This window comes from Chanodichthys erythropterus, chromosome 4 (assembly GCF_024489055.1).
Source record: "Chanodichthys erythropterus isolate Z2021 chromosome 4, ASM2448905v1, whole genome shotgun sequence".
NCBI classification, from domain to species: domain Eukaryota; kingdom Metazoa; phylum Chordata; class Actinopteri; order Cypriniformes; family Xenocyprididae; genus Chanodichthys; species Chanodichthys erythropterus.
The window spans coordinates 11,485,665-11,509,087 of record NC_090224.1 but is presented as its reverse complement, the minus strand read 5'-3'; the positions used below and the strand labels follow the sequence as shown (position 1 = coordinate 11,509,087).

The 23,423-nt window shown below is 36.6% G+C and overlaps 3 protein-coding genes across 3 annotated transcripts; all 3 read right to left on the bottom strand.

The window, feature by feature from the left end:
• Nucleotides 1–561: 561 nt before the first annotated feature.
• firrm (fignl1 interacting regulator of recombination and mitosis) lies at nt 562–15,388 on the bottom strand. The gene is made up of 25 exons (XM_067384070.1): nt 15,264–15,388; nt 14,975–15,089; nt 14,786–14,825; nt 14,459–14,547; nt 13,783–13,887; nt 13,542–13,682; nt 13,199–13,361; nt 12,989–13,073; nt 12,001–12,139; nt 11,012–11,101; nt 10,874–10,938; nt 9,790–9,938; nt 8,349–8,478; nt 7,351–7,537; nt 6,453–6,535; nt 6,084–6,135; nt 5,056–5,145; nt 4,699–4,884; nt 4,219–4,335; nt 2,007–2,102; nt 1,765–1,878; nt 1,555–1,659; nt 1,183–1,263; nt 955–1,086; nt 562–873 (listed from the first exon to the last, which is right to left on the bottom strand). Exons 2-25 carry the CDS (start codon nt 15,062–15,064, stop codon nt 667–669), a joined length of 2,736 nt encoding a protein of 911 aa, XP_067240171.1. The 5' UTR covers nt 15,065–15,089; nt 15,264–15,388; the 3' UTR covers nt 562–666.
• Nucleotides 15,389–16,140: 752 nt separating this feature from the next.
• Nucleotides 16,141–19,197, bottom strand: LOC137018819 (zona pellucida sperm-binding protein 3-like). The gene is made up of 8 exons (XM_067383539.1): nt 17,471–19,197; nt 17,257–17,375; nt 17,068–17,171; nt 16,810–16,987; nt 16,623–16,740; nt 16,461–16,546; nt 16,303–16,394; nt 16,141–16,217 (listed from the first exon to the last, which is right to left on the bottom strand). The coding sequence occupies exons 1-8, from the start codon at nt 18,005–18,007 to the stop codon at nt 16,141–16,143; spliced, it is 1,311 nt and encodes a 436-aa protein (XP_067239640.1). The 5' UTR covers nt 18,008–19,197.
• A 797-nt stretch (nt 19,198–19,994) lies between these two features.
• On the bottom strand, nt 19,995–21,970 carry si:dkey-51e6.1. Its single transcript, XM_067383095.1, has 3 exons — nt 21,787–21,970; nt 21,213–21,337; nt 19,995–20,856 (listed from the first exon to the last, which is right to left on the bottom strand). Exons 1-3 carry the CDS (start codon nt 21,926–21,928, stop codon nt 20,776–20,778), a joined length of 348 nt encoding a protein of 115 aa, XP_067239196.1. The 5' UTR covers nt 21,929–21,970; the 3' UTR covers nt 19,995–20,775.
• Between the last annotated feature and the right edge of the window lie 1,453 nt (nt 21,971–23,423).

The following is a 23,423-nucleotide window of genomic DNA, read 5'->3' as shown; positions in this document are numbered from 1 at the left end:
TGTTTAAGAAAAAAAAAAACAATGACTCATAACTCAGAATAACCCCACCCCTCTACAAGCTCGCATTCATTTTCCAGTGCAACAACCACATCTCAACAACCGACATTCCCAGTCTACCTTTATAGACTGAGGCAGAAGGTCGGGGTGATCTGTTACTACTTCTGTTTCACCGCAACTAACCATGTAGCTGCCTTTACACTAAATAGCATCATGTTGATTTTCATGCTGCATGCGCAACCAAAAGAAAAAAATTACAGCAAGCACTAGTATTTCTTAATTGGGATGGTGGCATTAATGTGGTACATTAACGTCATGTTGTAATTACTGTAATCGCACAGTTACTAATCGCAGTAGTGTTTACTACTCTTAATTATGAGGACGTGAATGCTTTTTACAAGTCAATCTCCTGGTGGTAAATGCACCATTAAAGTGAGTCCTTTAGATTTCAATATTTGATGTCAACATATCCACCAGACACAGACACAACAGAAATACTAGAAGCTATGAAATCTACAAAACAATCAATTTTAATAAACAATTAAATGTTCTTTTGGAGTGACCATTTTCCATATAAACAAGGTGACATCAACAAATGTAGTGGTATAGAACAAACAAGGCAATATTGTGTCAAAAGCAGCCAGAGGTAGAGGTGGTGTTGTGGTTGAATCATGGCTGCTCTTCAGTAGTGGTGTTGATTTGAGATATCAGTGTCTGTAAGGCCTGAAGTCTGGCCCTGACCCACTCTGGAGGGGACGGGCTGTGTCCAGGCCCCTCTATAGCTTGTAGGGCTTTCAAGGCACTTTCTGCGGTCTGAAGGTATCGCTCATACTCCTCTTCTGCTTTGGTCTCCTGCCTTGCCTTTTTCGGACATGGCTGGCACAGAAGAATAATTATAGAATTAGTAAAATTTGTTCCATGGTTATGGAAAAAATAGGCATCCTTTCACTCACTCACCTCCTCAGTAAGTGGTGTGTGTACAGGTGAGCTGTTCTCACGCTCCATTTGCTCATGGTGTTTCTCTATTATACTTCTCCACTCCTTCAGACGTTCTAGTCTCACTTCCCCAGACTCCTGCTGTGAGACGGTCTATAGAAAGTAATCAAATAATCTACATATTGAACACTGCAATAATACAAAATTATACATTTAAAATTGAAAGCCTATGGATATCACACTTCTTACCTTACTGAGGAAGTTTAACACTTTGGTTTTGACCTCCTCCGATGTCAATGTTTGTGAAATCACTTCCTCATGGTTGGTTATCTTAAAGTTGAAAAGGGACATGAGCTAAATTGCAGTCACCTTAATACCAATATATACATATAAATAAATGGATGAGTTTTTCAATTTTTTACCAGATAAATAAATATTAATAAAAAAAAAAGTTCTGGAGAGAACTGATTGGCTTGTTCTTGTTCAAGGAAATGCGCCCTTATGTTAGTTTTTATGTTGTGTTTCAAAAATGTATCATTGTACATTCACTTCCGATTTTCTAAAATACAAATTAGGACACTGCCTGTTTTTATATATTTAAAAAAAAGGGAAAATTCTGACCTCTGCAAAGAGGCCAAAAGCCTCCAGGACATGATGGAGTATCAGCCAGGATGTGTGAGTCAGGAGACCATTAAACAAAGCACTGATTCTAGGCAAAACTTGGCACTGCAGTCACACACATACATATTTATATGCACACAAAGAGAAATGACTAAATGAAAGAGACTCATTTGTGGTCTTTAAAACCTCTTATTCATATTCCACTTATACCTGAATATTTGGAGGGAAAAATATTTTTCCCATGGCAGCAAGTAACTCCAAAGCAGCTAAAAGCAGGTCATCAGAGCATTTCTGGATAGTCAAACCACTCAAACAGGAAACAGCCTGGAGAAAGAAAAAAAATAACACTCATATATCATATTAATCGACAATCAAAGAAAGAACTATGAAGTTCCTAAAAATAGGTGAAAGAAGTTGAAAATGACCCACTGAATGTAATGATAAAATATCACCTGAACAATGACATGTGGCTCTACATTTTTGATCAGAACAGCTGATATTGACAGGAGTAGCTTCACAGTGCACTGGAGAGGAGGATGAACCTGCACCTGATAAAGTAAAGAAAAACTATAAAAAAAGTAAAGTAAAGAAAATAAACTATAAAAAAAAAATATAAACCCAGTAATAACTGAATGGGATCCCTGTAAGTGCAACTGCTTAACATATAATAAACTTCAATTTAGTTTGTGTAAAACTACACTACTGTTATAAATATGGGGTCAAGTAAGATAATGTTTTTGAAGTCCCTTGCACTCATCAAGGCTGCATACAGTAAAATACAGTAAAAGCAGTAATGTAAAACATTTTTACACTTTAAAATAACAGTTTTCTATTTTAAAGTTTTTTAATATTTTAGAATGTAATTTATTCCTGTGATGGCAAAACTCCAGTCTTCAGGATCACACGATCCTTCAGAAATCATTCCAATATGCTGATTTGGTGCTCAAGAAACATTTCTTACTATTGTCAATCTTGAAAACAGTTGTGCTGTCATTTTTATGAAAAATGGGTTTAGGGATGTGCCCAAAGCCAAATAACTTATTCAGAAAGGCACGGATACTGGCTTCAAAATTAATGATGAATTCTACTAATTAATGGGAAAAATATTCAGCGGATCCATTCACTCTTCGTGTTTGCTGGATAACAGGTGAGACAGGAGATAGCATAGCACAATATTATAGATGGACATCTAAAATCACTATCAGTAATGTGTGGGTGAAGTGAATAAGTGTAAACTTCATGAATGAAATGAGCAGAGCGCGATTGCAAATCAAATAGTTGTGTTGCTGTCTCTGTGTGTCTCTAAGAAATCAGGGCTTTGAAGAGTGATATCAACTAAAATACTACATCATACACATTTTCTGCTATGTGATATGTCTATTTAAATGTTTTAAACCTTTTAATTTTAAACCTCTTGAACCTCACTCTCTCCCTGAGATGGCAAGCATTTATATATTCTTTATCATTATTTATCAGCATAGTAAAAGTTTTTTTTTTTTTTCTCAAACCAATGAAAATTTCCATGTTCTCTTAGCTAAGTTTATACTTCCATCAAGTCAATATTAACCCCATCTATTACCATCTGGTATGCTGCTGCCACTGCCAAGAATAAAGGCAGACTGCAGCATGTTTTTCACTCTGCGGAGAAGGTTATTGGCAGTAGTTTGCCATCTCTCCATGCATTATACTTCAAGGACTCTGAGGAGGGCAGTTTGTAGCCGATCACTCTCACCCTGGACATAAACTTTTTGAGGTTCTCCCTTTGGGCAGAAGACTGCGGTCTATAAAGACAAGAACCTCACGCCACAAAGCCATTGTTTTTCCAGTTGCTACTGGCCTTATTATATTGCTTGACATGCATTACACTAAACACACATTAATCAGACAGTATGCTGCGCTTACACTAACTATTTAAATTGTGTATTCTTATCAAATGTATATTAATTTATTGTTATCATCTCAAATTTATAGATGTTTTTATTCTTCTCTTTATTTCTTATTTCTTTTTAAAGCACCAGTATACCAAACAAATTCCTTGTACATGGTGTACTTGGCAATAAAAGTGGATTCTGATTCAGCTATTTTATATAGAATCTTCTTATTTGAGGTTGTTGATGACTGTCCTGACATTGTACAATTGTACAACTCTTTTAATTGTAAAACTCTGGAAATTTATTTTTCCTTTAATTAAACATTTATTATAATTGTTTTAATTAGAAGACATTTCAATAAATGTTATAATTATAAAAAAAAAAAAAAAACTATTTTATGAGTTATACAAAGCATATTTGTTAAATGAAAACAGAGGGAAACAGAGTTACATTTAAAACATGCTTCTCGTGTAATTTCACGAACATCCAGTTAAAGCTTGGCCCACTTCCGGATTTATCCGAACACAAATAATTCTGAGATACATATAGAGATACATTATTACAGATACATATATGGGCTCCACTGCACACCCCTAACTAGGATACATTTTTTAGCAATCTTTGAGGAATAAAAAGTTCAAAAGAACAGCATGTATTTGAAATAGAAATCTTTTGTAACTGTAAATGTCTTTACTGTCAGTTTTGAACCATTTAATGCATCCTTGATGAATAAGAGTGTCAATTTCTATTAGGGAATTACAAAAAACAAACTTTTAAACAGAAATCTGTTCACCTGGTTGTTACTCATGCGACTCCACAACTGAGAGATGATCTTCACAGAAGACAGCACACATTCAGCCTGCAGGCTGCTCCCTCCTATCACCAGCAGCACACAGCCCAGTATCCGGTTCTGAATCACAAAGAGAAACAAGAGTTCAAAGTGGTAATCAAATATAAATTCAGGCTTTTGTTTTGTGCCCATAATCAAAACATTAATCTAAAACTACCCTTATCAGAATTGCTCAGGGTAAAACACATTCACAGCCTTGGAACTTAAATCTGGATCTAAGTCTCCATTTCCTCTGCACTCAGATGATTAGCACAGATGGATAAATATAGGTGTCTGAACTGTCGGTGGTGAGTTAATATGCCAGAACTTTTGATTGTTGTAAAATCAAGGCCTTATGCAATTCAAGATGATGATGGCAAACATCCTGTTAAGTATCAAAAGTTCATGCGGTTGGTGGCAGCACTGTCACTTCAGTTCCCTCACCAGTCTTGGTATATCTCCCAGTCTGTGGCCACTATTCTGCCATTCCTGCAGCACAACAGAAGCCCTGGCAAGCACCTCTTCCTCCACCTGCATACGTGCCTCCACACACAGACACCTCAGCAGAGTGTGACGCCACACACACAGGTTCTCCTCTTGAGATGGAGGGAAGCGCTCAACAAACTCCACCTGTCACAAAAACACCTCATCATATTTATAAATATACCATTGTGCTAAGACACAACTGTGGGAACATACATAAAACTATATTAGGAAGCCAAAAAACTAACAAACTCATCAATGTTCTGAGGAAGTTTTCTGTTCACATGCTATATTGGGATAAGAGAAAAAGAAATTAACCTGGTGCTTTGGAGTCATGAGAAAAAGTAGACGTCTAAGCAGCAGGGCCAAGTGAAACAGCTGATAACCCTCACCAGGACATGACCTTATCTAGACAGTAAAACAACAACAAAGGTCACAGAAGCCACTAATTGAAAGAACTTGAAGAAATAAAATCATCTAAACACGCTCCAAATGTTCAACTACAATGGGTCCAAAGAACTGTCAATAGATTTAGAAATAGAAAATGCAATAAATTATGAAATACCAAAGATTACGTAGAAAATAGGACAAGTAAAGACTTGAAGCTAAACATAGATGCATGTTTTAGAAGAAAAAAAGGTCATTGAAATTTCAACATTTTGAGGTCTGTATTTTTTTTATTCTTTAGGAAAGAAATTAAAACTTTCAACAAGGATGCATTAAACTGATCAAAAGTGACCGTAGATACATTTATTTCCATTTCAAATAAATGCAGTTCTTTTGAACTTTCTTTTCATCAAAGAATCCTGAAAAAATGTGTTACTGTTTCCACAAAAATACTCAACAGCACAACAGTTTTCAGCATTGATAATAAGAATTTTTTCTTGAGCACCAAATCAGCATATTAGAATTTTTTCTTAAGGATCGTGTGACACTGAAGACTGAAGGAATGATGCTGAAAATTCAGCTTTGTCAAAGGAATAAATTAATTTTTAAAAATATATTAAAACAGAAGACTGCTATTAAGTTGCAATAATATTTCACAATATTACTATTTTACTGTGTTTTTGATCAAATAAATGCAGCTATGATGAGCATAAGAGACTTAATTAAAAATGTGTGTGTGTGTGAGAGTATATTTATATAAAACAATTAAGAGCATTTACAATAATAACAAGCACACAAGACTGTTGTGATGGACAGGTGTGTTTCTCCCCATGTTCATTTGACACCAATTGTCAGCTCAGTCTGGGTGTAAGAGAAAAAGGGTTCCCTGTGGTCCCTCATCCCAGAAGTTTCCAGAAAACCACAAGAACACAGAAAAGGTCACATGAGACTCCACTCACCAGGTGAGCAATAAGGAGAACATGGTGAAAACACAACTCGGCCGAGCCATACCTGAAGAGAGAGAAAGACAGAAGACAACTCTGATATTGTACAATATGTGTACTTGTATTATTCAGTGCAGTATATGTTTTCCTTCCTCCTTGGAGACAACATCAACAAGTCTTAGTAAAGGATGGTTGTCAATATGACTGAGAGGGCTTTAGAAAGTTCTGAATGACTCAACCACAATAACTAAACTTTGGAATTTTGTACTTCTGAATAAATTAAACAAGGAAAGTCCCCTGATTGTTCATGCTGAGCATCTCTGGAAACTTGTAGTCATAGAAGTCTGATAGTCTATGCTCCTGGGTGTGTGTATCTGTACTTACCGTGCCAGGAAGCACCAAACATCTGTGGCCAAGACAGCCGTCTGTGTGTCTGGCTGTAAAACAGCTGATAATAGTGACCGCTCCTTAAAGAAGGAAACAGAGAGGACTAAAAGATTATATTTTTCCTTTTTCTGAAGAAATGTATTAATAGGTACTTGTCACTTAGCCAGTAGAAAATGATTTCAGCGTTCAATATCCAATACTACTTTAAGCATAAATGGGAGGATTTAAAAGCTAATATTAAAAGTAATTATTAAACTTTTATTGCTTTCTCTGAGTGAACCATGTTATCATATAATGATCACAAAAATAGCATGACAAAATAATTATGTAGGGTGACCATACATCCTCTTTTTCCCCAGGCATGTCCTGGCCAGGATTTCTAAATAGCCTAAAATGGCTTGAGCCCCTGCCCATTTAATCGTGAAAATGAAAGTGCCCTTTCGGTCGTATCGAGGTGCCCGTGGAACGCTATTTTGGAACGCCATTTCTCCACAGAGGTCTGTACACACCATTGTTCCTGTTGACAGTCCTCATGCATTAAAATGTTATCGTATTTTTAAATGCTTTTACCATTCTGTGTAGATTCCGCCTTTTTGCAAGCCACGATGGGTTGCTTATGTACAATGCCTGCACGCTATTGGTCAAATTACTTTTCAGTCATTACCTTCAGCAAGTATGAAAACAAAGCCAAAACTGGGACATTTTAGGCAATTTAAAAATCCTGGCCAGGGAAAAAGTGGGGTCGCCCTAAATTATGCCAGACACGTCAAGCTGCGACTTGTCTTTTCAGGTTCTGAAGTAAATTTTATACATATCACATCATCCAGAGACACATCAAGCTTTGCTAGAACATATTTAAACAGAATTTAATAAATGTTCAAAAGAGATCACTGACCAGTGGAGGGAAGTGTTGCGCGGGCAGCACAGCCACACAAGCACACATATGCACACACACATGCTGGTGCAGACTGACTGTACCCTGAGCTTGTCCTCTCAGCATTACCCCCGGTAACCACACTGGAACTGCACGCTCCAACATACACTGCCGGAAACTCTGCAACACGGCCTCAAACACAGACCATCTGAGGAAAGGAAGTGTTTTTGCTGCTATTATGTACTTTAAGTATGATTTTCTTTTTTTATTCAGCAAGGATTCATTATATTGATGATGAAAAGTGACAGTTAAAACTACTAAACGATTTAAAGTCATAATTACATCTTATTTCTCACACAATATACATTTTATACATTTCAAATTTAAGACTACTGATTTATTTAGTAAAAAAGGTCAAAATTACAGTTTAATTGCAGCTTCAAAGCGTTCTACGCGATCCCAGATGAGAAATCCTATCTAGAGAAACCATCGCTCATTTTCTAAAAAAAGTAAATAAAATTTTTATACATTTTAACCATAAATGCTCATCTTGAACTAGCTCTCTTCTTCTCTATTAGAATTCTGGCAGTATAGACACTGCTAAGTGAATTACTGCCCTCCACAGGTCAAAGTTTGAACTGAATGGTCATATACAATATGCTAGTGCAAGCATATAACAATTAGTTCAAACTTTGATCTGTGGAGGGCAGTAATACACTAGATAAGATACACTAGATAATACTAGATAAGACCCTTATTTCTCATCTGGGATTGCTTAGAATGCTTTGAAGCTGCACTGAAACTGACATTTTAACCTTCAACCGTTTGGAGTCCATTGAAGTCCACTATAAGGAGAATAATCCTGGAATATTTTCATCAAAAACCTTAATTTCTTTTCAACTGAAGAAAGAAAGACATGAACATCTTGGATGACATGGGGGTGTGTAAATTATCAGGAAATTTTAATTTGAAAGTGAACTAATCCTTTAATCTTGCCAAATAATACAGTTGTAAAGTACCTAGGAGTTTCCTCTGAAAACTGGCTGCCATCACTCCATAGCCGCAGTGCTTCCTCTGGCTGTGAGGATAGTTTACCCAGTACATTCACCAATAGCAGACACTGTGGTAGACAAAGCTCTGTACTGCTCTCTAAAACACACAAACAAAAAACAAAGGTCTGGCTTAAAATTTGTATTGCTTATGAAAACATTCAGAAATGTGTATTATGAAACCCTGCACATGACATGCCAATAAAAATGAGATTGTTTAGATGTTGTACTAAATTGTATTAAATTTGTTCCCTCATTGTAATTTATTTAAATCTTGGCCATGATTTAAGTAAATCAAGGGAATGAATTAGTACATCATGGCCACGATTTACCTTAAAGGGTTAGTTCACCCAAAAATGAAATTTCTGTCATTAATTACTCACATTGTTCCAAACCTGTAAGACCTTCATTCATCTTCGGAACACAAAGATATTTTTGAAGAAATCCGAGATTTTGATCTCCCTATACACTACAATGTTATAACAAATGTTAAGGCCCGGAAAGGTAGTAAAGACATTGTTAAAATAGTTTAATTTTTTTTGCAAACAAAAAGTATTCTCCTTACTTCATAACATTAAGGTTGAACCACAGTCACATGGACTATTTTAACGATGTCTTTACTACATTTCTGAGCCTTGGAATTTGTTATGACATTGCTGTCTATAGGGAGATCAGAAACCTCTTGGATTCGTCAAAAATATTTTAATTTGTGTTCCGAAGATGAATGAAGGTCTCACGGGTTTGGAACGACATGAGGGTGAGTAATTAATGACAGAAATTTCATTTTTTGTGAACTAACCCTTTAAACAAGGGAACAAATTAAGTTGTGTGAGCAAATTATTTTTTATTTACGTAGTGTACAGCTACGTAGTGTACAGCATGAAATATGTACTGAAAGCTTTTCGCTTTACCCATGTGCCTGTAATTAGTCTGAAATTATTATATTACAAATAAACAACATTTTCTGTTTGACTTTTCTAATGATTTACATTAGTATATTCTACTTAGTATATTCTACTATAAATCTAAAACATCAGACATAAATTGCAACTTCACAGTGGCAGTTGAGGATGTATTGCCCTGTAATACTGCAAGGGCAAATGTACTTGTTCAATTTAAATGACCTGGGAAGGCACAGGATGTAAACTCAGCAATGTGCCATGGACAGTCGGTCTCTCTGCATTTCTTATTTAACCATGTCCTTGACATGAAAAATATTCATCACCTAATCTTTTCACCTTCCACCCTGACCAATTACTCCTATTACAAACAGCACAACAACCTTAATGACCAAGCTGAGTGATATATGAGCTTGCAATGTACAAACATTTTGGAGGAAATGATAAAAGAATGTTCCAGGGTTCAAGAGGACACTGGAAGTATTAAATGTAGTTTGCAATAAGAAGCTCACTGTGGTCTGGATCCAGGACAGACTCAGCAAAGGGTTGGAAGGACATCAGCTGTGTCAGCATGACATCCATGGGAACCAGAACCGCCACTCTCAACTCCTCACTAAGGGCAGGAGGCACAGACAGGGCACACACAGATGGGGGGAACTTGCTAAGGAGGGGAAAAACCACATGGTTAATTAGACATAATGGACAAAACAAGTAGGGGAAAAATATGCAACTCTGACATGATTTTAAAATTTAAATCCTCATGTTAAAGGTGCAATATGTAATATTTTTGCAGTAAAATATCCAAAAACCACTAGGCCAGTGTTATATATTTTGTTCACTTGAGAACTTACAATATCCCAAATGTTTCCAACAATTTGTAAATAGTGAGAAAATTGCAATTTTAACCAAGGCTCCGGGACGTGTGAGGAGTTGCCTGTCAATTGCGCCATACCCGCGTTACCCTCGGTTTCTGGTTTTATTTTGTAAAAACAACCACCTTTATTTTTAGTAACAGTAATACAGAATTTTCTCCATCATACAATACATTTTTAAAAAACACAAGCCATCTAGCATTTATTAATATGATATTCTAAAATCGATCAGCTTACTGCAGTGTGTCTCAAACAAGTGTCTCACAGCAGCCACCGAGCAAACGCACAGAGTAACGTTATGACATCATTTTCAACACACTCAAATGTATCTAATATGATAAACAGAGCTGCTTTACCTCATACTCATGATCTGAAAAGCGGAAGTGGTGCCAGCGACTGTGACATAATAAAAGTTCCGCTGCTCAAGAGGCGTGTGTTGTGCAATCGCTCCAGTGGCCTCGTTCAGCTCCCACAACACTCAGTCCTGCTCTGCTTCATACTATGGTAACATTAATAATCGCATCCATGAACATGATTTCTTCCCGTGTCCTATCCCTATTCATTTGCACTGTCCGGTTGAGGTGGAGGCCACATGTCCCAAGATTCCGCTCTTAAACTTGGCGTCATCAAGCTACGCCTTTGTTTTGAATAGGCCTCTAGCGACCTCTAGGGGACTGAATTATTACATACTGCACCTTTAAGTGTTGACCTTATTTTTGATTACCTGTGGATTTGGAGATACAACTGATGAAATCGACAGCATGACTTGGCAAGGAATGTTTTAAATTCCTATCACAAGAAAAAAACATTATAACATAATAATCATGGTTTTGATTAATACATTTAGTTTTCCTTAAATTACCTTCGTGTAGTGGACTAATGTGTTGGCAAAAAACCTACACATCTTTGTCGCTTTTTGGAAAAGCTTGTATTCTGGACAGTGAACAACTTCCTACAAGGAACAAAAGGAGGAAGGCAGATATGAGCTGACCTTTTATATAAAAAACATTTGCTTTCCATTGCTATTAAACAAAAAAAAGTCCCTGCACACATTTTTAGGTCACAATTACCACAGCAACCAATAAATAATCCAATCTCTGTAAAAAATGACATGGACTCTGTTCTGTTGAATTTTAAGTAGTGGTCAACCGATGCTGATTTTTTTTCATAGCTGATGACAATGCTGATATTTTAGAGAGCAGGGTGGGCAATAGCTGAAATAAGGCCAAAATATATATAAATAATCTCACACTAATTTAAAAATAGCAGAAACGCATGCATAACAATTGCTGAAATTAAATTATTTATTTTACTTAATATTTACCACATTACAAATATATCATTCTGTAAAATAATCTGTAAAGAAATTGTAAAAAAAAAAAAAAAAAAAGGTCTCTTTGCGTCGGAGATGAAAGCTGGGCTCAAGCACCTCCTCCACACACACAGAGACACTGACAGGTTTTCACAAGTACCCTCGTTAAGACCCCTAGCCCCCATAAAACACTTTCTCATTGGATCTATGCAAATCCCATAGGTGACCTATTTTGATCTCAAAAAGGTGAGTTCTCACTGAAAGGTGAGGAGTTTGCATCTATGCCAGACAATTATAGTTTTTGCATTCCACTGCGCTGTTTTTTATGGATTTTGCTAGTAATATACAGTACAAACAGTTTTATCTAATAATGTATTGGACAGAACTGTTAAACTAATGAAGATGGGGAACAGGAGCGCTGTGTGCTCGGGCACTGGCGTTCTCAGTGTCGATAATTAAAAAATTCCAAATATCAGCCAATATATCGTCCTTGGCAATATCACGTCAACCACTAATTTTAACTGAGGAGTCTACTTCACCTGTAGGCCTGCCTGTTGGATCTGTTGAGCCAGTTCAAGACAGTTCTGGACAGATGTACACAGGTCTTCACACAATGAGAAGGCTATGTCAGTGTGGTGAAGCCGATCTTCTACTAGAGACTGGTACTTCACACTCTGCCTGAAATCAAATAAAAACTGTTAGCATATAAATCTATCATTTATTCAGTATCATTTATTTCAAATTTAAAAAGATCCTTGTTTATACTGGCGTTTCCACTGCGTTTCAGAAACTCTCTCCATCCACACTACATGACTGAAAATGCATGTCACATGACCGTTCATGCACACGTACAAGTGTAAACAGTTGCTTCTTGCGCATGTAGGCAGCTGCAGTATTATAAAATGCAGAGTGTAACTGCATGGCTTCTAAAAAGGACCACAAAGTCAGCAAAGCATGCAGTTCTGTCTCCACATGTTATTGTTTACACGGCTGTCGAGGCTGATATGTTGCAGAGCCGTCGAAAGAGAAGGCTTTGGCCTGCATTTCCCAAAATCACTGTAAGTTGACCGTTTAGCCATCCAACGGTCTCTACAATCTATTTAGGTTTACGATGCTTTTGGGAAACGCAGCTCTGGTCTGTTATTGTCGTGTTCTGAATATTTTAAGTTAAAGGGTTAAAATGTTAATAAAAACACAACAAAAAACAATGTACAGTGTTAATCTGACCATATTTTTTTAGTTTATTTATTTATATTCACAGCAGAAGTACCAGAGGTACATTTCAGATTAGATAAGAGAGCCTTCGAATATTATCTTGGAAAGAGTAAAAAGTTAAAACAAAAAGGTTGAGAACCACTGCATTAGGCTACAGTAAATCAAGCAAAAGTGAGACTTTCCTTATTACTTCAGCTCATAAAATACCGCCTTACGCAATGGACATAAATGGACATTATGGACATAAATGTGTTTCTATTATTCCGATTTATGGCCGGTCGACCAGTGCATCTCTATTCACATTATACTCACTTAATGATAAATTTCCATGTGTTGGCATGTAGTGCAATGTCCAATCTGGATATGATTGAGCATATGTCCAGCAGACTGTGAATCACTGCAAGCCAAAAAAAAAAAAAAAAAAAAAAAAAAAAATCAAAACTATTGAAAAGCACATCCATCTCTTCTCTAGAGATTGCATGAAACAAACTGAACCTTTCCTTCACACTGAAAATCACAAACCTGTGACAATATCCGATACTTCCTCCTCAGATGCAGTGTCCTCCAAGTTAATTTTGTCCAACAGTTCCATGAGACCCTTCTGCAAAGAATAGGCCTCTTTAAAGAGGCCCTGAAGCAGATCGCCCACCAATGACAGCCTTCCGCTGTACATGACCTCACTGTCCTATAAACACATCAACATCATACCGAAATTAACAGCAAATACAATTCTCCACACAACCAATATAGCAGTTCACAAACACACTACAATAGTCAATAGCCTTTTTGGTGTATTTACAGGCCATGCCTGATGGTGCCAAAATATGTCCAGACAGTTTATAATAAAAACAAAATAATGATGTACCTTGCAGTGCTGGAAGGTGTCCTTTAGGACTCTGAGGATGCAAGAGGGTAGAGAGCGAATGGTGTCAAAGGAGATAGACTCTTCTAAGGAACTGACATGACGCACACAGCCAGAGAGAGACTCCAGGGTCTGGACCATCATCTGGCCAAAAACACATCAGCAGAAAGCTCTATGTCCAGCAAATGAAGAAGTCTGTACTGCTGTACAGTTTGAAATATTATTAAATAAAGCATATTCAAACCTTCAGTATATTTCTCAAAAATACATGCAGCTCTGTGTTCTGACTAGAAAGCCCTCCAATTTGCTTGCTGATTTCTTCCAAAAGACCCGCAAACACTTTTACCACCTGTGGATTGTTCATGACAACACATAAAAACATGCTTTGTGTTGAATATTTCAAGCTATAGAACAGGAACAGGCACAAATACTTGAGTACTTGAAAGCGACAGTGGCGACTGATCGTTTATAAAAAAAATAAATAAAAAAAAAAAAAAAACGGGCACCATTTTGGGCAGTACCCTGAGGTCCAGTTGGTTAGCATAAAGACAGCATGCTACCCAGACCAGAGAACTAAAGTAAAAATATGGCTTCGAAAGTGCACAGTGAATCACTTTGATTAATCTCATATGGGATGTATTTGGTTGAGTCAATTGATCTGAAACAGCAATGTCCTGACATTATTGACAACGATTGGGTTGTTTGAAACGATTGCATTAAAAAAAAAATTGTTGATGCATTATTAATTATAATTAGCAGTATGCATATTATTTTCTCATATTGTTTTCATTAACAGTATGGTTTAATTAAAATCACTCAAGTACTTTTTCATGAGCCATCAAATATTTGAAAGGAAAAAATGACAAAAATGTTTATCCCTACTATAGAACAGGCATTTTGTGGAAATTTAAAGATCAAACCTTGGGTAAGAGAGTGGAGAAACATCCCGTCTCCAATTCAGATAAAGAAAGATGAGGAAGGAACCTGCTTGTGATTATTTGCAAAATATCTGTGAGGACAAAAATCAAACAAAATAGGTTATACAAATAAAATATGTATTGTGAAAAAGCAACTGAAAGCCACCATAAAATACAATACACATGAACTTGATAAAGATAAGCCAATTAAATGTCTCAAAACCAAACATCAATAAAGGATTTTCTTATATAAAATAAAACTTATGTTTGGAGGCACTTGAGATGTGTGCCATGTCAGAAAGAGAAGTAATGATAACAGCTCAGACTTACTAGTGTGCTCTTCCCAGCTGTCAGTGTCATGATGCATGGCGTACATGTGTCAAGGCCAATCTAAATCATTTTATTACACCTATGACAGTCCCAAAAAATCAAATACATGTGTGTAACTCCTGCCTACGTTAAAATATTGCTTTAAACTACTAATGAAATGAATTTGAAGAGGTACTTAGGAAAGGATATAACTAGTTTAGGTAGGACAGTTTTGAGTTGTTGTTGACAGGTCTCCTGGTTCCACTGAGAGACTTCATCCAAAAGAGTCACTTGAGACATTGTGGTCACGGTTTTCCAAACACACCTACGTTGAAAAAAAAATTGCAACTTAAATCGATTTTTATATATTTACGTAACAAATATATCGAAGGTGGTAAAAGGTAACCGATATTTTATTCGTTCAATTTGCAGGTAAACTAACTCAACCACAACGAGCTTCATACACCGTTTTTCAAACTAATAACTGCTTAAAACTTACCAACTCACTCAGATGGAAACAATAGCGCTTAATAACAAATTCATTTGATAATTATGGACAATAATGAGATCCTGAACACATATTTAGGTCTTCTGTTTTGAGCTCTTCTCATTTCCTGCTGCAGCTGCTGGGTGATTTCATTCGCAGCACTGGATGGGGTTTTCATAGAAAAACGAAACCTGTTGGGAGACTGTTTTAAGCGCTATTTGTGCCATATATAACGATGTGCAAATCAAATTCGCTCATTAGGTTGTTCGTTCGTGTAACTAATGTACTTTATTAATGGTACGGTAGCTACGAATTCCCCTATAAACTTGATATGGTACCGCTCCAAACTTCGCGCCGTTTTATGTTGTTTTAATTCACCACAGTCACACCGCACTCTACGGTGATTGGTCAGAATGTGGCATACTTCATTTATGGCCCAATCACAAACGTAATGTTGTTTCATCGATGTACGAAGCGGTGACAGAACAACGGTGAATACACAATTTTATAAGATTCTTCTAAAAGTGCTTTAACTGCGTTTTGCCCAGCTGAGGCAGATCAGATTCAGGTAGATTTTTTCTAATGTATCCAAGCATACTTTCCGTTTTAAGCCCACATTTAGGAATGTCAGTTAAAATCTATGGACTTTATTAGTGTTGCCTAAAATTGGTCAACAAGCTAGTAAACCTATAAAAACACTAATAGAAATGAGTCTAGGGCCATCATTCAAACTCAGGGTAAGATTTAAAAAAAAAAAAAAAAAAAAAAAAACCATTTAGGGCATCCTCATGCCCAGAAGGCATCCCAGAAACAAATCAGTGGATCAGTGGATTGTGGACCAACAGTAAAGAGACCTCTCATGTATAATCAAAATCTTTATTTACAAAAATTAAACACTTTTTGCTTGATGCTTGTTGTCCCGGACATGAAGGGGACCAACTTGGGCTTTTCCCTCCCACTGGAAACCTGCATTGACAAGAAGCCAGTCAACATAAGACAGAATGACGACATCTGCAGACTCCTTTTGGGCTTGGTCGCATGCAAAATATACCTAAAATGTCAGATAACACGCCATCCGTCCTCAATCCACAGCTTGTGTCACAACAGCCACACACCTGATCACTTCCATCAGAAGAGACCCATCTAAAAACAAAAACTGTCAAGATGCATGTTATACAGCAGAACACAATATAATTGAAGAAAACTCACCCATTTGTTCCAAACGAACAAGCCTTATGATCCTCGTCAATCTGGGACGAAGCAGCACTTGCTCTTAGAAGACAGGTGATGTAAATCTGCAGGGGAGTCTTTTTTTAAGTGCAAGAAATCAAACTCAACTTGAACAGCAACAAATAATCCTGTAATACATACAGCACCACTGCTTTCCTGCTGGAATCTGAAGGCCTCCAACTTAAATTGTATTTTTTCATCTTGCACCCGGGGTAGAAAGTTGGAGCTGGATCCTGTATACTTTGCATCAGTAAAGCAACTGAAACACCAAGAAGGTTTCATGAGGATCTCAATTCCCCCACTTATATCAGTTCAACAGACTTCTTACCCATGATTTTCAATAAAAGAATACGTAGGAGCGGAGTTCACATCAGGGCCTGTAGTGGCCACACAATGATCCACAAATATACGAAGGGGAACATGGTTGTACTGCTTCACAGATGCCTGAATATGCAAGATGTCACCCAGGAAGAAAACATTCAAAGGCCTCTCCAACATCCAGTCATCTTAAAAAGGAAGATGAAACAATCATTCTGAAGAGACACTACTAGTGAAAATATAGAGCAAGCAGCAAGGCAATACAAACCAGTCATAAGCTTCAGGGAGAAAACAAGAATGTCCTCTGCAACCTTGGTGGACGTGTATGGGATCCAACTTGGCTGCAAGTTACTACTGCTCACATTCTGTCTCCTGTAGTGAAATACTCATTCATCACATCCAAAAGATATGAATGCCAAAATAATGACACTAGAAGTGCAAAAAGAAAACACTTGACCTGGGGTAGTGGCATTCAACGCTAACTGTAACTCCACTGGACCTTACAATTGGAGTGCTCTGTAATGCTGCTGGTTTATAATCAAGAGTAAAGATGTACACAAGCTCATCCTCAGTCGCCTATGAAAAGGAAAGAATTTATAATCAGACAAATACACCAGGGCTTTGGCCTTACAAGCAGATAAACAACCCAGTTAAGAAGCCATAAGACATACCACAAGCTCGCCACCACACTCCTGAAGCGGTGAATGAAAAACGAGGACTCCAGCAGCTGCATCTATGTCCGCAACACTACATCCCCCTAGAGACAGAAGAGAGGGCTCAAGGAGCTGGCCAGTACCAAAGAAATCTTGCTTCACTTCCACGTGCACCGCATCTTCCCAACACTGGACCGCTATGCTGTTGGCAGGTTTAGGCTGCTGCAACTCAAAATTAAAGTTTGGCTGCACTGACTCTTCTGGGGCTACTGGGAACTTCCAGGTCAGCTCGCTGACTGGGGCCTGGAATTCTTGTTTAGACTGAATACTTGAAGGTGCTTCATTTGGAGTCAAAGGGGCCAGTTGGGGCCTCTGAGATTGAACTCCATGAGGGGCTTGGATTGGCTTCAACTGTTCACTAAGTTGAGAATCAACACTTTGATGTTTTTGCGTCAGCACCCGGGGTTGAAACGCCCTAGCTTTTGGTCTGGCACCATACACATGATCAAATGCAACCAGCACAAAAATCCCAAGTACAAATTGCCTAATTCCCATTATTGCAACCACCACAATGCCACACAGCCACCCTTCAGTAATGTTTTAGCCCTTGTTTATAGTGCCATGAAATTTGTCCCCACCCCCACACCGCCAAACAAGCTTAATTGTTCAGTGGACCATCCTAATCACAGAATCAGTGCCTCAGTTGCATTGAAGTTCACTCATCAAGCCCAAACAAAAATGAGAAACAACAGTACTTCTCATTTGTAAGTTGTAACTATTTGAAATGTACAGTATATTGACCTTGAAGTTAATGATAGTTATCTTGGTGATAGAGATATTATAATTTCTTATATCATTATATGTCGGAGCTCTTATCTCCACCACAAGTTACTCTTCAGCTTCTTTATAATTATATCTTTATTATTTGTAATTATGACTGATTTACTAGTGTACGTTTATATGTATATAAAAATTCCAGTGGTTCCTGTAAGTGAGGGCAGGAACAGTGAGTTGACTACACAAAGAAATTACCAGAATACACTGTTACTGTTACATCTGGAGAATGTATTTTGTTTGCCAATATTGTGTTCAACTATAAGCCACACCCCTCTACTTCAAAGTGACACTTTCAATTTTTTATTTTAACATCCTTGACTGTAAGTGTGAATACATGTGCCAGCCACATGCTATGGGAAACAAAAGCCTATTAAGAGAAGGTTATGTTGGTGATAACATCTACAGGAACTTCCAAATACAGCACCATTATGTTTGAATAGACTCCAAACCTGTCACAGGAAGATGGGAATTTCACAAGGCAAATAAAACGCAATAAATCACAGCACTTTACCTTGTTCAGCCTTACTACATTTTTTTTTTCAAATACAAAACAATACTTACCTTGAATTGAAATGAATTACTACTAAAGCTCGGGCACTGACAGTGTACTAAAAATGATTTCAAAATTGTATCAAACTTTTTGAGAAGGCCATTGCTTAAACAAATTGCTTGACATTGGCACCTATAAAGATAACTTTACAAGAGCTAATAATACACTATCTAGTCTGGTCATTTGAATAGCTTTTTCATACCCTCAGTGCATGCAAAAACTGTCAGGGTACAGTGCTCGTCACTGGAGCAGTACCCAGTGGTACAGAAGTGAAAAGGTACATCTTTGTACCTTACTTACCCCTAAATGGTGCATATTATTAGTACCTTAAAAGGTACATATTAGTACTTTAAAAGTGCATATTAGTTCCTTAAAGGAACACTTTTCCAACTCCCCTAGAGTTAAACAGTTGAGTTTTACCGTTATTGAATCCATTCAGCCAATCTCCGGTTCTGGCGGTACCACTTTTAGCATAGCTTAACATAGTTCATTGAATCTGATTAGACCGTTAGCATCGCGCTTAAAAATCACCAAAGAGTTTCGATATTTTTCCTATTTAAAACTTGACTCTTCTGTAGTTAAATCGTGTACTAAGACCAACAGAAAATTAAAAGTTGCGATTTTCTAGGCTGATATGGCTAGGAACTATACTCTCATTCAGGCGTAATAATCAAGGAACTTTGCTGCCGTACCATGGGTGCAGCAGGCGCAATGATATTACGCAGCGTCTCTCACAAACGTCTCCATGGTTGCAAGGAATGTTCCCTGTGCAAGCAGGGGCTCACAGGCGCTGCATAATATCATTGCGCCTGCTGCACCCATGGTACGGCAGCAAAGATCCTTGATTATTACGCCTGAATGAGAGTATAGTTCCTAGCCATTTCAGCCTAGAAAATCACAAATTTTTATTTTCCGTCGGTCTTAGTACACGATGTAACTACAGAAGAGTCAAGTTTTAAATAGGAAAAATATCTAAACTCTTTGGTCATTTTTAACCGCGATGCTAACGGTCTAATCAGATTCAATGAACTATGCTAAGCTATGCTAAAAGTGGTACCGCCAGAACCGGAGATAGGCTGAATGGATTTGAAAACGGTAAATCTCAACTGTTTAACTCTAGGGGAGTTGGAAAATGAGCCTATTTTCAAAAAAAGTGGTGTTCCTTTAAAAGGTACATATTAGTACCTTTGTACCTTAGGGTTTTGCCCCAGTGACAAGCACTGTACCTTTTTTTCTGACAGTGGTGCCTGTCTGTAATGACTAAAGCTGTCTGTAAATGACTAAAGCTGTCTAAGCTTTTCTTCTTTAACCTCTTAATGCTAATAGACAATGAGGGTCATATTCATTTATTCAGAGTCTCACGATACAGGAAACTGGTAAAGGTTTTGTCTACAGAAACAGGATGGAAAAATCACTTATACAACATTGTAAAATTATATCCATTGAAAGGGTTCAATGCATATGTAACCATATAAATGTAATGCTTTGCAAAATAATAGGTCTTTACAATTTAATTGTAATGGTGAAAACATAGTGTTTGGTTTGGTGAATTTTTTTTCTCACCAAATATGAATCCATACAAATATGTATGCTTGTATCTCAATTGCAAATTTCTCAATGTAGTCCATTAAAAAGTTAACTATAGACATACCATCAATGAATCATACAGATTCTCTTTTATCTGTTCCTGATCTCTAATCCGACACATTCCGTGGTAGAGACAGGAGACAGGATATGTTTTTCGCTGTGCAAAAACACATGCAGAGTTCCTGTGTAGGTTAGACCTCGCTATCAAGGGTAATGATCTAAGTCCAACTCTGACACTGACAGAACAGTAAACGATTATTCAATCTGTATCCAAAATAAAGTGTTCTAAAAATTTTACATTTTCACTAAATGTTTATGGCCATGAATTCAATGTGCTCAATTTAGTCTTTTATTCCATAGTGATTTCATAGTCTTTGAAGACAGATTTTAGCTTTTCCACTGTAACAGCATGGTCAGCTTTCCCATAACCCTAGAAAAAGAAAAGATATGTGAGACAATCTCTTTAAAAGCAACATTATTAAAAATATGGGAAAGGCCCCCCAAATATTCATGCCCAAAAGAAGAGTACACTTATTTTGATGCACTGCGGTTTGTTCACTTTACATACTGTATTTAAGCATATGGAAGTGTTTCCTTATATTTATGAGGTGATGTGACCTGATCTCTTATGAAATGCATTTGATATAAATAGAAAATATCTGAATAGCAGATCTACTTCTACCTTGTGTGTCTCTATGAAACTCTAGTTGTTGCATGTGTCTAACCCCTGTTGTAACTTTATTTTGTTATAATTTAAAGTTGTTGTTATAAAGTTAAGGGCATTACCGTAGATTCTCCAAACACCCTGAGTTTCTTTTCTGTGTTGTTGTGCTCAATCTTGCCGCCTCCAAGACAATTACACTCCAGTCCCAAGGCCTCCATAGCAGGATTTACTTTTTCAAATATGTGATCTGAATAAAATAAGTTATGAGTGAAATTAATTCCAGCAATACTACCCATGATAATGTTTATTTTGAGATCTCCCGAAACTGATACAAGTCTGTCCACAGTTTTTGTATTCAACTAAACATTAATATGGCTATTACTATAACTTCTTCAAAAAATTAGCATAGTAGTATTAATATTATTATATATATTATAGTATCATAATATTAGTTATATTACTATAACTAGCATCACAATCAAGCCACAAAAAAAATCAAAGCAATGTTAACTATCGATCATTTATAGGCTACCAACGTTTTCATGTTGACAGATATTTTTCCTCAATGCCCATAAACAGAGTGAATGTTACCAGCTGATTTATAAATATTACAGAGCTGTCTGAGAAGGATAAAGTCAACTCGCCGGCTTGCAGACAGACATTCAGGCTTTTGCACTTGATAGCGTGCACACTTACTGTGGTACTCCGCGGTTTTAGTTCCCCTCACTATCACTTTATGTTCAGTTCCACCTTTTACCTTTATGTTCACTAATATGTATTTAAACTTTCCCTCTGGATCAATGACGACATCGGGCACTTTGCTCAGAGCGTCTGCCATCTTCGCTGTGGCAGCAGCAGCAGACAGCACGCGAACCTTATACAGTCATTATCACGCATGCGATATGACAAACTACAAACCGGAAGTAGGTAACAAAAATAACACCAAGAAAGAAATGTTAAAATAAAAACGGAAAATGTGTAAATAATTAAATAAACATGGTAATATATAAAGTAAACTATTTAAAGTAGCCTATATATCTTTGTAGAGGAGCAGAAATTATTGAAAGGAGTAAATTAATAAATACAAAATAATAATCTGGTTACATGACGTTTATGTCAAACATGGAAAAAATACTTAAGTCCGTTGTATGTGTAACATTGTGCCCGTTATCTCGCTTTCACCACCCCTTCCTTTCTGACTTTCCTTTCTGACTTTCAGACTTTCCCTCTCAGCCGATATCAGCAAGCGAGTTTTCTAATCAAAATACTAAATGCTTTGCTTCTTGTATAGCACATTTTTTTCATATTGTTCATCTTGAGGCAAGTCTAGACTTGCTGACTTTTAAATAAAAAAGTTAATTTAATAAAGATGAATTAAAGTAAATCATCTCATTCATTCATTCATTCATTCATTCATTCAGTCTTCTTTTAGTTACATGAAGGTTATTTAATCTTTTATAGATTTTATTGTTAACCCTTTCCCATTTCAGACTTAAACCATGAATCTATCATATTATAACCAATAACCCTAAAATTTTTTATTATTACATTCTAAAAACCTTAAATGGTCACAATCAATGACCAGTATTTGATGTTTGAAAATGTTTTATAATGTTTTTTTATTATAATTTATTCAAAGCCACAAGAACAAGAGGTATTACATATTCACATTATCATATTAAAATTCATTTCCAGGGAAAAAAAAGAAAGAAGGGGGGAAAAAGAAAGAAAGAAAGAAAGAAAGAAAGAAAGAAAGAAAGAAAGAAAGAAAGAAAGAAAGAAAGAAAGAAAGAAAGAAAGAAAGAAAGAAAGAATTAAATGTTTTCAGTGCTTTTTTTGTTTTTGGTTTGTTCCAAAAGATTTACATATAATTTAAAGTTATTTATAAAATGTGAAAAATTTGGTTTACATTGAGCCACTTCTTCTTATGTATTTTCCTAATAAAATAAACACGTGTACAATATGTAGTTCTTTACATTTCAAATTTTCAGAAAATGTTTTATACTGTTTTAATTGCTGTCCCTTCAGGTTTGACGTCATTTAGCTAGGCCTATCAGATCCATTTGGGCCAAAATAAGTGTTTACATTAATTTGTTTACCAAGGAGACAACAGTGTCAGCGAAGATAACGTTCGAGATGAAATTTGAGCGTTGATGTGTGTGAAGAAAACAAAGAAAAAATCAATGTAAATAGCTTGTGTTTTATTGTGTGCTATGTTTCCACAGGCTGTAATTGTCAAATTAAGCGTAACAAAATTAATAAAGAAAATCAATGAAGTTTGACAAACATTTTTCAAATGCACTGTCATTTCCACAGTTTCAAGAGTGCCATAG

What these genes read in the sequence shown, in the direction of transcription:
- si:dkey-51e6.1 (XM_067383095.1), bottom strand. Translation starts at nt 21,928, where the DNA reads ATGGCAGACGCTCTGAGCAAAGTGCCCGATGTCGTCATTGATCCAGAG. An exon ending in TAAAACCGCGGAGTACCACA is followed by an intron (nt 21,338 to 21,786) that starts GTAAGTGTGCAC and finishes TATTTTATTCAG; the next exon opens with ATCACATATTTGAAAAAGTA. An exon ending in GGGTGTTTGGAGAATCTACG is followed by an intron (nt 20,857 to 21,212) that starts GTAATGCCCTTA and finishes TTCTTTTTCTAG; the next exon opens with GGTTATGGGAAAGCTGACCA.
- firrm (XM_067384070.1), bottom strand. Translation starts at nt 15,064, where the DNA reads ATGTCTCAAGTGACTCTTTTGGATGAAGTCTCTCAGTGGAACCAGGAG. An exon ending in CAGCTGGGAAGAGCACACTA is followed by an intron (nt 14,548 to 14,785) that starts GTAAGTCTGAGC and finishes TTGTCCTCACAG; the next exon opens with ATATTTTGCAAATAATCACA. An exon ending in ACATGGAAATTTATCATTAA is followed by an intron (nt 12,140 to 12,988) that starts GTGAGTATAATG and finishes ATTTGATTTCAG; the next exon opens with GCAGAGTGTGAAGTACCAGT.
- LOC137018819 (XM_067383539.1), bottom strand. Translation starts at nt 18,007, where the DNA reads ATGGGAATTAGGCAATTTGTACTTGGGATTTTTGTGCTGGTTGCATTT. An exon ending in GTTGAATGCCACTACCCCAG is followed by an intron (nt 17,172 to 17,256) that starts GTCAAGTGTTTT and finishes ATTTCACTACAG; the next exon opens with GAGACAGAATGTGAGCAGTA. An exon ending in CGTGTTATCTGACATTTTAG is followed by an intron (nt 16,218 to 16,302) that starts GTATATTTTGCA and finishes TTGTCAATGCAG; the next exon opens with GTTTCCAGTGGGAGGGAAAA.